General features: G+C 40.6%; 1 protein-coding gene across 8 annotated transcripts in view; it reads left to right on the forward strand.

Annotated features, from left to right (window-relative positions):
• AKAP13 (A-kinase anchoring protein 13) overlaps positions 1-16,857 on the forward strand; it is a 314,908-nt gene that overhangs the window by 224,096 nt on the left and 73,955 nt on the right. For 4 of the 8 annotated variants that reach the window (XM_065906801.1, XM_065906802.1, XM_065906803.1 and 1 more), the window contains 5 exons: positions 730-866; positions 9,111-9,481; positions 11,683-11,736; positions 14,767-14,832; positions 16,638-16,830. In XM_065906801.1, coding sequence (XP_065762873.1) covers positions 730-866; positions 9,111-9,481; positions 11,683-11,736; positions 14,767-14,832; positions 16,638-16,830 — 821 coding nt within the window. The remainder of the gene's footprint in view (positions 1-729; positions 867-9,110; positions 9,482-11,682; positions 11,737-14,766; positions 14,833-16,637; positions 16,831-16,857) is intronic. The other 4 variants (XM_065906805.1, XM_065906806.1, XM_065906809.1 and 1 more) reach the window with 2 other exon arrangements.

A 16,857-nucleotide genomic window follows, 5' to 3' on the forward strand; every position in this document is an offset into this window, starting at 1 on the left:
CTGCATAATAAAATCTGTAAGTTTAATACACTGGTATGCTTATTAGTTATGCTTCCTCTTTGTCTTTCATCTTAGTATTTTGATAAGGTAATGAGTTTCCAGAAAGAACTTAAGTCTCAAAACAGAAATTGCCTGCACACCCTATCACATAGTTTCCTAACGAAGAACTTCAGAGTTTGGTAGCAAAAGAAATAAATTCTCTAACTACCAAGAGGAAAAGATGTATGTTTAACTACATAGATGTTATTACAGTTCTAAATCACTTTTTTTCATTTTTGTGCCCATGATTTATATGACAGACTCAGGTTATCAACAGAGAATTGAAAGCCACTAAATTTGTGTCCTTTACAGCTTTTTAATTGAAACATGTATATTATCATATGTGAAATAGATCGCCAGTCCAGCTTCAATGCATGAGATAGGGCTCTCAGGGCTGGTGCACTGGGCTGACCCTGAGGGATGGGATGGGAAGGGAGGTGAGAGGGGGGTTCAGAAAGGGGAACACATGTACACTCATGGCTGATTCATGTCAATGTAAGGCAGAAACCACTACTATATTGTAAAGTAATTAGCCTCCAATTAAAATACATCAATTTTTTTTTAAAAAATAGAAAAAATATAGGAAGAGAGAGAGATTGGGTAGTCGATCGATTTAAAAGGCTGATGGCTGGAATGAAAAGAAACTGATTTTTTTTTTTAAGCAGTGGTTGAATGAATTTTCTTTTTCAGAATGTGACAGCTTCCTGGATGTTGGACTGGGCCGAGAGTGTGCCTCAAAACCAGGTGTCCTTAAAAGAGAATCTGGGAGCGATTCTGACCTTTTTCACTCGCCCGGTGAAGACGTGGACAGCATTGTTTTCTCCAAGGTACCGTTGGCCTCAGTGTACGCCTCTGGCTAGCCTTCATCTCTTTTGCGATCTCAGAGACTTGTAAAGGCTCCCTTTTGGAGAATGCAGCTCCAGGTGGCCGGGCCTTAGAAAGAGGCCTTGACTACTTTGTTTTCTATAGAATCATGGCTGGTTCCATGCAGGTTGTGAAGCTCACATTGAGGCCTAAAGCAATGAACGTTCCTTTCAAGTGAATTAGAAGTCAGATGACGGTGACTGCTTCTCAGGGGGTAGGAAGGACCACGGGATAGACTGTAAGACTAATAAGCTCACCACAGAGTCCTGGCTGGTTAATGTGTTCAGGCCTGAAGCTCACGGCTGAGCTTGGTGAGGTCAGCCCTCCTCATTGCCTGCTTAATTGGAACTTTCTAGACCTCTGCTCGGGAATCCAGCTTTCTCCCTGGTGGAAAGCCACACCCATCCACATGAGTCACTTCATGTTTTCATAGTATTTGAGGCTCCAAGACACGCTCTCTTAACTTAGGTTTGCGTCTAGTTGCCTCAAGGTCTGTTTTGTCTCCCAAGAATAGAGGCCTTTCCCATAGCCAGGTTAGCGCCTGGTATTGTTAACCTGCTGCAGCGGGTTGTCTTAACAGAGAGCTGGGGAGGGGCAGACACACAGCGGCCATGCCGACGCCCTTGTGAGGAGCTCGTGGGAGAAGCGGCGGGCGGTTGGGTCAGTGGCTCATCAGATCCCGAAGGCAGGCTGATGGTGCTGGGTCTCTACGCCAGAGGCCTTCTGGGACTCTGGTCCAGAACACACTTACGCCTCTCTGAGCCTACCTGCGCTTTCCCTCCCTTCTGCTCAGCGGCTCTCATGTGTCCGCTAGGCCTCCCCTTACCCGTGGCCTCTTTCCTGTGTTCCTTCCCTTCCAGGGGGCCTTGGAAAGACTCAGGGACTTCAGCATTCCTGTCATCATTCCTCGTAGAAGGGGGAAAAGTAAAGTAGAAAAGTCCACTACCTTGGCAGAGCTATCCTTCTCTGAAGTTACTTACAGAGGAGGACATCAGTATGACCTCTTCTTTGTTTTTACCCAACAGATTTTAGGTGATTTCCACTGTGATTTTGAGGTTTGCACTGTAAGGCCTCCTAAAAGTGTCTGCTTCTCCCCAAGGGGAATGCCGTTCTGTAGGTGCCTGTCTCTCAAAAGGCATCAGTGAATACATTAGATATTATCTCTTAAGTTCCAGTTTTAAGATGGAATCACTGGTAATCACTCACACTGGGCCCTGGATATGTGAGGATTTGTTCAGCATTTATATACGTGTGACAGTTTTCTCAGTAAAAAACTTTTTCACCAATTGTAAAGTTTCCTCCATGAAGAAACACTTGCTTGAACCTCCTAGGTGCATGCCAGCTTGCCCTGAATGTTGCCATCTCTTAAGTTGAATGGTTTTCCTAGCTGAGGAGAATTAGAATTGACTACATGTTACTACTTAATTATTCCAACCAGCCAAAATCATTTAGGTTTTGTTCATAAAAAATGGCCAGCACTGGATTTTAAGAGTTTTTTCCAGGACGACAGCACAGAAGCATTTTTAAAAGCCGAAGTATATCCCTGACTAAACTTTGACCAGCATTTTGTGCTGGGGCTCCTCGGAAAGTCTGGAAATGGCGGAGACGCTCTCCCCTCTTCACACTCGCATGAGAATGTCTGGCGGCCGGGGGTGAGGTTGGAGGGTCCTTCTCTTAGTGTCTCCACTCTGCCACGGCGGTTGGTGACCAGGAAAGGTTTTGCAACCACGTTTTCTCTGACATTCACAAAACCAAGGGTTAACATGTGAGAGGAAAAGGAGATGGACAGGCTAACGTTTACAAGGTGCTTACTTTATGTGAGGCACTGAACAGAATTTCTTTACATAGGTGATCTCATTTCATGCTCCCAGCGGCCCTGCAAGGTGGGTGGTTTTATCCTCATTATACCCCTGAGGAAACAGACTCTGGTTGGTAAAGAGGTTGACTCAACATTACTCAGCTAGTAAGTGACAAAATTGAGATGTGTAGCTAGACCCAACTCTGAAATCCACTCATTGATTTTGCTCTTAATCTCCAAGCACCAGCTTCAGTAACCAGTGCTTTATACAGAAGCATGGCAGTGGTGGCAGGCAGGCCATCAGCTACTTCCTTAGAGGCCTGCCCCTGTGGTCATCCACCCAGCATTTGCTGTGAAGCGTCAGACCCTCCCGGAGTCTCTCTGCAGGCTCCAGCCCTCCCACACGCCCTTCTCTAAAGACTAGTCTTGTAGGCAAGGCGTTGCGCCATCCTTTTCTGTGAACCATGAGTGGCACGTTAGGTCACTTCCTCAGCCACTTGTGTGACTTTAGCCTTACAGAAAGCTCTTTAATATCAGCCCACAGTGTTTGTCAGAACTTTCCACCTTAACCTCATGTTTCCACTTGGCATGCCGGCCTCCTGGCAAATATGACTCTGTGGTGAGTGTTGCGAGCTTCATGTTTTTTTCTGATGGATATTTGCTGGTTCCTGAGGTCTTGGCTTTTCCATAGATCAGTAGCATAAAAATTTAATTTTTGCTTTTTTTTTTTTTTTTTTTTTTTAATTTTTGCTTTTAAAGTGAGAAGAAATCCTAGGGTTCTTTCTGGCCCTACCTAAGAAAGAAAATGTGATTGTATAATACATGATCTAGGCCACTCTGCTACCCAAAAGGTAATTGAAGCACACAGAATTATACTAATAGTTGCTGCCTCTCTTTCCCAAAGACAAAGCCCTTACACCTTGTTTTCTCCCCACCCCCCACAGTCATAGGATACTATCCACAATTGATTAAGAAAAAGCAAAGTGACTCCGCCAACATGCTAGCTCTTAAAGGAAAATCCTTTGTTTTGTATGCTGTCAATTGCTCTCAAGTACTTAAACATCAAGCCAAAAATTTACCTTAAATTTTTTAAATTTTTTCAGATAAAAATAAATATATTTACAGAACCCAAATTAGAAAACCTGTGAACTCTTAATGCACAAGTATTGAAATGATTGTAATTTCAGAACTGTGAAGTGAGGCTAGTGCTTGTCATCAGTATAGCACATAAATGGATTAAGTGATTGGCATATACTAGGCATTTAAAATATATGCTTTTATTTTCAAGGCACATGGCCAAGGGCCTTGAGTATCCTATAGCAGATAATAATTTATAAGTATTTGAATAAATGAATGAAAATTAAAGGACTAGTATTTTGGCAGTGTTAAGGGTGATTCCTTCAGGTGTAGTAATAAGATACAAAATGCATAGCTATTTCTAGATTTCTATATATATAAGTGTGTATAGTGTTTACACCTCTCCATGTACATATCTATATCATACCTGCATGGTGTAACTCTGGTTAAGAAAGCCAGTCAGGCATTTTTTCTCCCCCAATAATTTTATTTTTAAAATTTTGAAACAGAAAAGCGGGAACAATTCTGCGGTGAATGCCCACCACCTAGATTCTACAATTAACCTTTTATTATTTGCTTTGTTACATAATTGTGCATCTGTCCCTCATTCTTCCCATTAGGTCATCTAATTTCTTTAATATACTTCAAAGTTATAGATATTAATGCACTCCACTTGTCAATACTTAGAATTCAGTATTTGTTTGTAAGATTTTTTTTATAATATTTACATAAAATGAAGTACATGGTCTCGAGGGTACCATTCAGTGACTTTCCCCCCAACTTTATTGAGTTATAATTGACAAATAAAAAATATTTTAGGTGTATGAATCCTAGCTGAACCTAGAATCACCTGGAGAGCTTGGAGAAGAAGGGAAATAGACAAAGAAAAAAGTCTGTCCCTCAGAAACTTGAGTTTATTATGTAACCTTACTGAGCTTCAGGTTTCTCATCAGATGCAAATAAGAATAGCTACTAAATCAAACAGTTGTGAGGATTAAAAGAAATCATACATCTAAATCTCTTGGTAAAAGCCTCACAGTGATGAGTATCTAGTACATAATTACCATTCAAATTTATGTAATAGTTATAATGCACGTATATTTAAGTAATAGATTCTCTCAAGCTTTTTGTAAGCATCATTTACTTTAGACTTCTATGTCAACTTTTATTTCTGTAATTATTTTGTAATTTCATTTTCCCTAATTTATTTGGCCTTAGATTAGGCAAAACCTAAGTGTCCTTGGGTCAGTCTGTCAGTTCAGCCCTGCCCTTGAGGCCGGAAGGTCAGTGTTGGAAAGTTCAGAGGGCGTTCTCTCCAACACCTAGTGGATTTTTCTAGCCTGATCACCATTTGCAGATATTCATAATTTTATTAACCCCAAGGAAAGAGAAGCTTATGGTAGAGGTGATAGTTTCTGTGTGTGTTCCATCCTGCTATATGCAGGGGGGAAAGCAGTTATGAAAACTCCAGAGAGGATGAGTTCGTCTGTCAGCCTCAGGTTCAGACGTGGTCTTCGTCTCCCCGAAGCTTGCTTTCTTGCATGCGTGTGTGTTGGGCGCTCAGGCGTGTCTGACTCTCTGTGGCCCCATGGGCTGTAGCCCACCCATCGGCTCTGTCCGTGGGATTCTCCAGCCAGGAATACTGGAGTAGGTGGCCAAGCCCACACGTGACTCCATTCACCCCTTCCTTCCTGTGTCTACCTTTTGGCGTCTCTTCTTCTCTGCCCTAACCCAGTCTTAATACTCATCACAGTTGTTTTTGGCCATTTGCTTCTAAAAATGAAAAAATATTTTTTATATATATATATATATATATATATATATATACATGTATTTTCATTCTTATATATTCACTGTAGTTATATATAAATACTTATGTATTTAAATGTAATATTTAGTCCATATAAATATATGTGTGTGTATATATGTGGGCCTTGGGATATTATTCCTGATTTATGCCTCCTGATACTCTCAGGCGGAATGGTGCCATGGGTCAATTTAACTGGTACATTTGATTGACATGGATTCAAAACTAAGTTTTAAAATATTTGTTAGTTAAACTGATCCCATGGCACCATTCCTCCAGACCAGGAATAATGTCCTGAGTCTTGAAAGTCATGTAACTAGCAGGTGTTCTAAGAGAGAAGACCTCTCTAAAGAAAGAAAGAGACCAACTCAGACTCTTAGAGGGGCTTAACTGCTAGGCATGGAACATTCTGTTCTGTGTCAGAAACCATTCCCCCTGCTAATTTATAGAAATAGAGAAGCAGCATTCCCCAAGATCTGGTGCTTTTCTGAGGAGGGAGAAGAATGGTGTAAGTCGTATCGTTCCCATCTGCTTTTTGGCAGCTTTCTCCGAGAGCTTTAGTACTACACATTCAGAAACTGGAAAGGGAACATTGCAAAAAAAAAAAAAAAAAAAAAAAAGCCTCAAAAGTTAAAACAAACAAACCCTGTTTTTCTTTTTTCCTCTATTATCCATGATTGAAATAGGTAGTGTTTGTACACAGACCTTACATTAATTTCTGACTTCTTTAGTTCTGAAGATTATCACATGGCTCATTCCTAGACACATACCTCGCTATAGAAGGGCCATGGCCATATTCCAGGTTTGGTTTCTCATTACGCCACTGACTACTTTCTAGTCTGCAAAGTAGTATAAGGATGTGATGAAGTTGGGAAACTCTTGAGAACACTAAAGAAAAAAAAAACACAAACCTGGAAAAGAGTATTATAGCCTTCTTTAGATTCAATCTAAAGTTAAAACCATTTGCCTCAAATACTTAATAAATAAGCTCTCTCGTAACTTCTGTATTTGTCCTATTTTTCCATTTTCAAGTTGCAGTTACCGGCTCATGAAAATACTTGAGTGTAAGAATATTATACTGTCTGAACCTCATTCTTAAATCAGAATCAGGAATGCAAAACTAAAGAAATCATGCAGTTACTATGAAAAACAAAACAACTCCCTGTCTTTTAGTTTGTGGTTTTTGTTTTTTTAAAAATTAAGATTAGAGTTAAAAGCACACACCAGGAATAAGACCACGTTGATGATATATGCTAGGCAGGTTTCTTCTTGTTAGAAGAACCTGCTTTCCCATCTGCAAGTCATTTCCGCACTGGAAAGAGCTAACTTGTAAGAAAAACGTGTGATACATGGATAAATGGAACCTTTTACTTCTTTTGAAGCCTTGCTTGTGTATCTTAACACGGACTTGTCACATATTTTTCTCTTCTGTTGGCCTATTCTGTTTGTCCCTCGATATTGCTTTGAGAATTAGACATTTAGGCAGCTTTAGTTTCCTAGGGCCGCTGTAACCAATTACCACACATTTGGTGGCTTGAAACAATATAAAACTGTTCTTCCATAGTTCTGGAGGCAGGGGGTCCTAAAAGCCATGTATCCGAGGGGCTGCTCTGTCTTCTTACAAGGAATCTACTCCTTTGGGATTCAGGAAATATTCTCATGTGAAGTATGACCTCATCTTAATGAACAACATTTGCAAAGACCCAACCAAATAAGGTCACATTCTGAGAAGGATGTGAATTTGAGGAGGACACTATTCAACCCATTCCAGTGAAAAAGCTAAGACATCCTATAAGTGTCTTCTGAAGTTGCTATTCATGACCATTTATATTCTTCCTCTCGATGGAGTGTGGCCCCAGGAATAGAAACTGTAGGATGCTCAGGTCACTCCTCACTAACTTGAAAGGAGTCATTGACAATTTTATTTTAAACCAAAACTTACCCTATTTTAGAATCTACTCAGTATAGTTTCATTTTACTATAAAATAAAAATATATGGCCCAGTGTGGCCCAGTTGAAAGGAACACTGAGGACTTCTGATACAAACTTTGAGATCTTATTTCTTACAGAGTCCTTTTGTTTTTGTTTTTTAAGTGATGAAGATAGTAATAAAGCAGGGCGTTTTTAAAAGTTGGAATCAGCTTGCATTCAGATCTTGCCTTTGCTGTACTTGGGGGAGCCCAGGAGACAGTCTGGGCCTCACAGTTCTGACTCTCCAGCGCCTTGCTTCTCCCTCAGTCTCATCCCTCACTGATTGTTTAAAGAGCAGTTAAGCTGGGGAACTGGATTCTAGAGAGTAGGAAGAAGAACCTCATAAGAGCTGGTGAGATCCAGCCCCAAGGGCACAGAGATTGCTTTGAGAAGGTAGAGTGCTTTTGAAGTGTTTTGTTAAGCCTTTAAAGAGGCAGCCTCTTTAGTATAGAAGTTATTTTCTGTTTCAAGACTAAAAGGGCTCATGAGTTTCTATAATTTTTGAAATCTCTTTTGAAGAACTATAAGTTTCTTTACTCCTAATTAAAACTAAATAGATTGGCAGATTAGGGAAATACTCTGAAGAAGGGGGCGGGGGGGTGGGGGGGAATCACAGTCTCTTTCTGTTTCCTGCTCCCTATCCCGTAAGAATGCACAAGAAAGATACGAAGACAGTAGAGTGCCCACCTGTGTAGCTGAGAGTGTGAGCATGCGTCTTTTAGACACTTGACTTATCTTCTGGGCAGTTTGAATGCCACAACACTCATCTTTCCCTCATACATCACATGATGGTTCTGGTGCTTTTCAGCAGGTAGAGATTGTCAGTCTGCTGGATCAGAATGACACAATTCCTGGTAGGCTCTAGAAGGTTGGCCAGGGAAAGAGCAACATCACTTTATCAAAGACTGCAGAGGACTGATTATTTTAGGTACAGTTTGGCTTGATAAAACTCAGCCAGTACTCGGTTAAAGGAAAAAAGAGGGGATAAATTTCTTGCATTTAGGTATTTGTGGCCCAGAATTTGGACATTTGTGGCAGACTTTAGGTGGGATCATAAGCTGTTCTGCATTTTTGAAAATGCCACTGAAAATAGACGTGCTTTTTGAATATAAACTTCTGTGTATCACTGTTGTAGTCAAGCACGCTACCTTGTTTTTAGTTAAGGCTTGTAAAAAAAAAAATTTAACTTTAAATGGTATGAATTTAGAGTTTTCATACATCAGAAACCTCAGAATAGGTTCCCTTCATTTCAGTTGATAGTATTGACTGAAAATAACTGACCGGAATTAGATCTTTTCCTCTGCAAGAAAGGGAAGACAATATATTTCCCATTTTGCACCTCTAGTAAAAGGGTAGAAAGAGTATTACCCTGGACCGTACCTTGACTGGAGGCGGTTTGAATCCATCTCTGATTGTGCTTTAAGAAAGCAAGCTGTTTGAAGCCAGCTGTGATGTTGCCTTTCCCCCCCCCCCCCCCCCGTAAAGGCACTTACTCAGTGGAGAGTGACCGAGGTCCTGCCGTTTCCGACCATTCGTGCTTTCTCTCCACTGCAGCCCGAGGAGGAGCAGCTGGCCTGCGATGTCACTGGATCCAGTTCCTCCACCGATGACACGGCGTCCCTGGACCAACACTCGTCTCACGGCAGCGATGTGTCCCTCCCCCAGGTTTCCAGTTTGAGCAGGTCCAGAGACCCACAGTGTCTCAACGGCTTCTACAGCCATGGGCTGGGAGCTGAGGGTCGAGAGAGCGAGAGCGAGCGCGCTGGCTCGGGTGAGATGGAGGAGGAGGAGATGGACAGCATCACCGAGGTGCCCGCGAGCTGCTCCGTCCTGCGGAGCTCCATGCGCTCCTTGTCCCCTTTCCGGAGGCACAGCTGGGGTCCCGGGAAGAACGCAGCCAGCGACGCAGAGATGAACCACCGGAGGTGAGGCGGCAGCCCGTTCGTCTCCTCTCAGTGTCTGCTTGCTCTCGATTTGGTGTTACCGTTCGCGAAAGTTTTCAGGAGACACCGTGGTATAGAGGAAAGAATATAGGCTTTGGAATCAGGAAAATCTGTGTTCCAACTCCAACTCTGAAACTTACTACTTGGATAACCTTGGGCAAGTTACCTGACCCTTCTGAGCTTTAATTTTCTCATCTGTAAAACACCTGCCTTTCAGAGTGTTTGTAAGAGTAAAGATTACAATGAAATATGCAAGTCACAGAGTGGGTTAAACACTGGTGTAGCATTAACTGGTGTAGCGTTTGTTTAGGCCAGATTTGTTCATAATATTGAGAGGTTAGAAAATTTGAAGGGAATAGTTTCATGTCAATTTTGAATTAAGAAATAAACTTGAAATCTTACAGTCTCAACACAAGTTTTTCACAGTGCTTCATAGGATTTGCCATCTGTTTCTAGTTTAGAAAGTTTTGATAAAGTCTAAATTACCAGCACTTAACTGTTAAAGAGATCATAATAATTATTAAATTGTTACTGTTTTTCCAGGTATCATTCAGTCTGGGGGTCTCTGTGTGAGTCTCATACTCTCAGTTTCCCAAGCAGGCTGTATGAAAATGTGGATTTGGTTTCTAACCATTGGCTGCCTAGGTGAATTTAAGTTTAAAGAACAGGTGCCATGATGCCTACTATATGTGTAAAAGTGTGCCTACTCCAAGGCTATTTTCTAAATGAGGACAAACAGCCAGGGAAGGAGGCTGACAATTGTAAAACAACTGATATAAACAGTTCACCTGGAGCGGTTACTGGCTTGTTTGCTTTTTAAAAATTCCTTGCCCTCCTAATATTTTGGCTCAGATTTCATAGCTGTAAGTACATGTAATCTGATTACATTCACTCACTCATGTATTTTTTTATTCGGCTAACATGTATTAAGCATAGCAGGCATCCCTAGGTTCTGGAGGCCCCAAGGTGAAAGAAGTCCTACCTTCATATGGTACCTTACACCCTTCTGATTTGCTACCCTTTTCAGATTCCTTTAATAACACATTGTCTCATGTAATTTTCCCATCCTCTTCATGAGTCAGATGGCATCCCCATTTTTGCAGGTGAGACTGCGTAGGTAGTTTAAACCATTTACACAATGTCAGTGGAATCCAGGTTTCCAGTCTCCTGGTCAAGCAGCCTTTCTACAACTCCCATTTTATTTTGGGATACAGTTCAGGATGCAAAGCTTAAAAATAACATAAGCAGTTGCTCTATCTGATGGGCAGTTTTTATGTATTTGAAATCCTAGCTTATGTAAAAAGCAATTTGTAAAAGCTTTCCTTCCCAGCTTTGTTCAAGCTGTAATTTTTTTTTTTCTTTTTAAGCATTCATATGGGAAGATAAGGATGGGGAAATGATCCCGACAGGCAGAATTCCCTTCCTGAGGCAAGAGAATCTGCTTGACAGGATACACATGTCCTAAATGACAACAACATTGAGAAAGGAGGATTCCTTTTATATGGAATCTGTTCTCCTTCATAAACCACAATAGATCCCTTTGCCATGACTTTAATTTCCAAGCTAGATGTGACTGTATGCATCATGTTGCTCCAGTGAGGAAATTGAAGCTCAGATTAAAAGATTTGCCCAAGATTACATGGTGATTTTAGGATAGAGCTACAATTAGAACCCTATCACCTAAATTGCTTGTATTTTCAGCCTGTATAATATCATGGACTCTCCTATTTGCAGTTATCATTCAGAATTGCCTGGTACCACTGTCCTAGTACCTCTAGAGATAATGGAATGAGAGTCAGGGGTCATTTTCATCAGTTTAACTAATTCTTACAGTATTACCTGCATAGAGAATTACCTGAATTTTAAAGTCTTTAAGAAAACCCTGCTAAAGTTATTCTTGGATGGCCTTTATAAAGTCCTTCTGCTTTTATAACTTAATAAACCTCATTCCTGGTCACCTGTTTGTCCCCTCCATGCTCCAAGGAGTTAAAGTAGCCCTGCTCAGAGATTATCAAGCCGTTTTGGTGATGATGTTTTCCTTATTCCACATTCTTTCATTCCCTTACTCCCAAACCATTTCTCTTTGGTGATTGTCTCTTCCTCGTGTGATGTTTGTATGTTTCATGCGTTTGTATCCATTTTGTTTCACCTGGACACTGACCTCTTCCACCATTCATTTTCAGTTCAATGCGAGTTCTTGGGGATGTTGTCAGGAGACCTCCCATTCATAGGAGAAGGTACAGAGTTCACTAACTTGATGGACTAACTGTTTGCCTCTGAGCTTATTTTACTAACAAGCATCTCATTCTGCTTCATCCACAATTAAACAGTCTAATTTTAAATAAGTTCTGTCTGCTTCAGACAAATAAAATACAGGTACTAATTGCTAATGTCCGTCCTGTATGAAATGGTTTTTCGAATTTGAAGTTTTTTCCTGTTCTACTTTTATTTAAAAAAAAAAAAGTTAAATATTTTTTCCATTTTGGTTTTTTTTGGTGTTCAGATCACTTTGATAGTAGGGTCTCCCCAGCTTTATCTAAGGAGGAGTCTAAGAAGAAGTGTCTGTTGTGCATAGGTAATGGACCCTGGGGAGTACTTTTTCTTTCTTTCCCAAGAAAAGGGGGAGAGGAAGAACCGAAAATAGAAGTGTGCTCATGTGCCAGGCCCTAAACTATTTTCAGCGCACTCTTCAGTAATGTGGTGAAAGCCTTTCTTCAGCCACCTGGGAGTCTCCCGCCCACTGCTGAAGTGCTCCTCATTTCTCAGGGCTCCTCTCAGTCTTTCAATCCCATACTGATTTTTGGTCATGTAAAATTTTGAAGCTAAAAATTGCAGTAATTTATCAGCTGAAAAGTCATTTTTAGTTGAAAAGTCCTGATTTGCTTTAATTTTTTCAAATGCTGAGTTTTTGTTTTATCAGTACATTTCCTGTACAGGAGTCATTTGTGACTTTTCCAATTTTTGAAAAAAATCTAGAAATCTGAAAATGATGGTTTGATTATGGTTAGTGTCTCATATTAGGAGATACTTGTAAAGAGATATTTTGGATTATTAGCTGAGGCTGTCTTTTTAGGAAGTGGGCGGATAATGATCTTTGTTGCCTACATGGTCTTTTTAAGTGGGTGTTTCCTTTAATTTCAGATTTTAGGCACACAGTTGAGCTCAAGCACAGCACAGTGTTGTCATGAATCTCAGATAATCATAAGCCTGGTTACGTTTGTCTCCAGGAGAACAAGCTATTAAAGGGCTTTTTCAGTAGACATATCTAAAACCTTTAGAGATTTATTTGTCTGACTGTTCTTTAAACTCTTCAATATGGACTTATTTAAAACATGCCCTGGATAACCCTGGAAGATGACCCGTTGCTGGATACAGCCCAGGTTACCATGTAGACAAAGCCGTCACAGTCACTTCAATGATGGTTTCACCCTTTGTCGTATTTTTGTATGAAGAACAGGAGTTACGGTTTTAAATTTTGTGTTAAGCCTTAGCTATTAAAATGGAAACAGTTCAGCAAGTGTTTAAAGGTGGAGCATCAGGATACTTTTTTTCAATCTGGAACTATCTAAATCTCAAAGCTAAAGAACCATGAGATGTTACTCTCCCAGCTGAGGAATTGAGGAAATTAGGATGCTCTGAAAAATACTCTTGCTGTTGTGAAAGGAGTTTCTGCGACCCTAGGACTATCTGTAGCTTCCTCCCCGGATCCTTAGGGTTTTCTGACATTCCTGCTGTCTCCGTTATTCATCTTCTTTATCCTAAATCTCATCCCAGTCTCTGAGTAAAGGGATGTTTAAAATCCATAGAAAGACATTATTTAATTTTTAGTGAATAATAAATTGGCATGTATATTCACTTTCTAATTTTTTCCGCTTTCTGTTCTTAGTAAATTGGCCATGTAGACATAATATGCCTTTTTACTAACAGCTTAGAGGTATAAAATTAAGTTAATAATTTTCAGAGAGCAGACTTGTGAATCTCATGTGTGTTTGTAAACTGTATCAAGGCTTGCTTCCCTCACACGTAAACCCTAAGTCACTCTGGTCTTGCTTAGCAGACTTGTAGAGACATGTCTCAGCTGTGTACTTCCACTCTCTGCTTTTGTATTTGTGAGCTTTGTACTATTAATATAATCTGATTTAAAATGTTTTACCTTTTAATTTATTTTTAATGGTATTATTTTAAAGATTTACTTTTAGAAGATCCATAGGGTTAGCTCATATTTATTTTCCCATTGTTTTCCTTGTCTTTTTTTGTTTATGAAAACCTTCCACTTGTCAGCACAAAGTTATCAGCTGTATGTATTCAAGACAAGGTGGTTTTTATTTGGGGGGTTTTTTGTTTGTTTGTGTTGTTTTTTAGCTTTTTGTTTGTTGGTTGGTTTTTTTTTTTTTGGTGTCTGCAGGTCTTCCCATTGAAGGTTCAGGGAGCAGATTAGTTTTATTGTTATCTCCCTTCCAAAAACAAAAGGATGTCACTTAGAACTTTAAGGCCGAAATAGCAGCAGTGTATTTTCTTTTAAATAATAGCTTTTATTAATCGAAAATCCTGACCTATGGTTGTGGCTCCTTTTACAGAGTACCTGATACTCTGAGTTGGTTATTTTTTGTCTGCTTATGTTCACTTACCATTTCCAACCCCAGATTTTCTATTCCTACTGCATGAGAATAAATGTAAGTGCTGAGATAGTCAAGGAAATAGATGACTAAATGGATTTTTTTTTTTAATCTTGTGGGAAAATGATTTTCCACAAGAAATTAGGGGACCCAAAATTAGGGGACCCTTTGGTCAGTACTATAAAATTCCTTTTCAAGGAAAGACATCCCTTCATTATTAAAATACAGGGAAACAGGACCATTGTTATATACTTTAGCATCCTAGCCTAAATGGGTGGTAGAGTGTGGGCAGTATAGAGAGTGTGTCCTTTAGTAGTGGAGTTGAAACACTGCTGTGAGCCAGGAAGCCTCAGGGAGTGTGGGTACTCTGTTCAGGAATTTGCTAGGAGGAATTCTGGAGTGTTTCCAACACTGAACTTAACCTGTAAAGAGTTCATGTAGTCATTTCTACCATATTATGTAGATGGACATTAGTAGAATTGTGTTTTTTGTTCCATCCATTTTCTAAATTCTAAATCAATGTTACATTCCTAATTTTTTGATGATCAGAAAAATCCATCTGTCTCTAACTGTGTCCCTTCTTTTTAAACCCAATAATCCCATCCCTGTTTCCTCTTCCATTTCTGTTTCTGCCTTTGATGTCATCCCCAGTATGAGCTGGTGTCCCTCTGGTGTGCAATACTCTGCTGCCCTGAGCGCTGATTTTAATTACAGAAGGTATGGTATTGTTACGTGTCCAGCCACCAAAGGGGGAATCATAAAACACAGTCCCTGAGCTTTCGGCTTTGAACTGGCTTGTGTGTGGCTAGAATTCATATGGCGGCCTGCTTTGTTTGTGAGCATGGTGTTCTGCTGCCTCTGCTGTGGGCATCCTATCCAGCTCAAGGGGTGCAGCCTCGGAGCTGGGTATTGGTCCCCGATGCATTCTGTTCGTCTCAAGTGGCTATAGATATGGGTGTTTTCTGCACAGGCTTGTCTCCATGCTGTAGTAGACCTCTTCTCTCTGTTTTCATCCATCCCAATTCCTAGCTCCTAGGAATTAGCACATCCTGAGGAAAACAGTAACAGACATAAGGCCTCTAATAAGATGCAGTCATTTCTTAATTACGCTTCCAAATCCAGTCATCGCTTTAGATTCTAAGCTCACAGATTGCTCAGCATTACATGTTCTTCTCGCAACTAAGCTGCCAGATTTAATCACTTTCAGGATTAAATGTTGTGGTAAGCATAGGATCTGGCTTTCTCAGGCTTTAGAAATAATTCATAACAGAACACTAAATTTCTTCTTCAATTAGTCTGTCTTCTTACCCTTGCTACTGAAAATGAGTTTTACAGAGACATTTGCTAGGAGTTAGTCATGATTTCTATCATCATATTGATATCAGAATAAAATCCATTGTTTAATTTATAGAGGCATATGGTTTCAGTGCATAATAAGTGATTCAGAGGAAGAAGGGCAAATAGAAATCCTTCTAGACTGGCATACGTGAACTTTTTTGGTAGCAGTTAACTTTGAGCCAGAGATAACAAAAGAGATTCATTATGCCTTCAAATACAACTCCACATGCTTGTAACTGAAGGCGTGGTGCTCTTCCCCTGCATTCTGAGATCCAGTGATAACACACGTGATTTATTCTGGCTAGCATCCCCAAGGGTGAAAGCTGGCCAACCTCTCCCTATAGCCTCCTCCTCACAGAAAATGCTTTCCACTCTGCAAACCACAGTCTTTATTCCAGGGATCCCATTTTCGATACCAAACCTTAAGTTTGCTTTTTTTCTCCCACTTTGTCAGTATCAAGGAAAAGGAAATTAAACCTCTCTTAGACACCGTAACTTTTCAACTTTTGCCCTTTATGGTGTCCCGTGTGCCTGTCTGCAACTAACTGTTCTCAGGAAACCTGCCAGAGCGGTGCTTGTCGGGGCAGGTGTGCACAGATGGTAACGCGCCTGTGTGGTGTGGGGTTTCTGGGGTGGACGCATGCCTGTGAAGTCACAAAGGTCACCTAGACTGTCGGGGAACGTGAAGTTACAAGTGTTACCTGGATTGCAGTCGAATGTGAAGTTACAAAGGTCCACTTGACAGCTGCAAGGGCAAGTCTGGATCTTCCCTATTTTCCTCCAGAAGCTCACTTAATGTTCGTATTTTCTCTGTGCTATTTAATTCTTTGGCATCGGCAGGCTTCAGATTCTGACAAAAATTGATCACATCAGATCAAGGGTAAAAAAAAAAAATAAAAGATCTATAGATAATATGGTCTATCCATATGGTATATTGAAAAACATCTGAGAAAATGGCTTGAAGTAGTTCAACATTTGAGTAAATTGAATGAGGTTTTTTTATATTTCTCAGCCGACCAAGATCCAGGGGGGAAGGGTAGGGGGCACTCATTTGGCCAGGCCCTTGCAGACAGTTTTGCTGAGTGACAGGAAGTTACAGGCAGGGGAGACACAAGTGCAGGGGCTTTGTACCCTCCTGCCTTTCTGAGTCTCAGAATGAATTAACTCTCGTGTCTTGTGTTCAGTTTCAGTCTAGAAGGCTTGACAGGAGGAGCTGGTATTGGAAACAAGCCGTCCTCATCTCTCGAAGGAAACTCTTCAAACACCAAAGAACTCAGGCACCCTTTCAGTGGCCAGGAAAGGGGTGACTCTCTGGTGTCGCTTTCAGAAGAGGATCTTGAATCAGGCCAGAGGGAACATAGAATGTTTAATCAGCAGGTAAGGCTGAGAGAGGTGTATGTTGCT

This window comes from Muntiacus reevesi, chromosome 15, assembly GCF_963930625.1.
Source record: "Muntiacus reevesi chromosome 15, mMunRee1.1, whole genome shotgun sequence".
Taxonomy (NCBI): domain Eukaryota; kingdom Metazoa; phylum Chordata; class Mammalia; order Artiodactyla; family Cervidae; genus Muntiacus; species Muntiacus reevesi.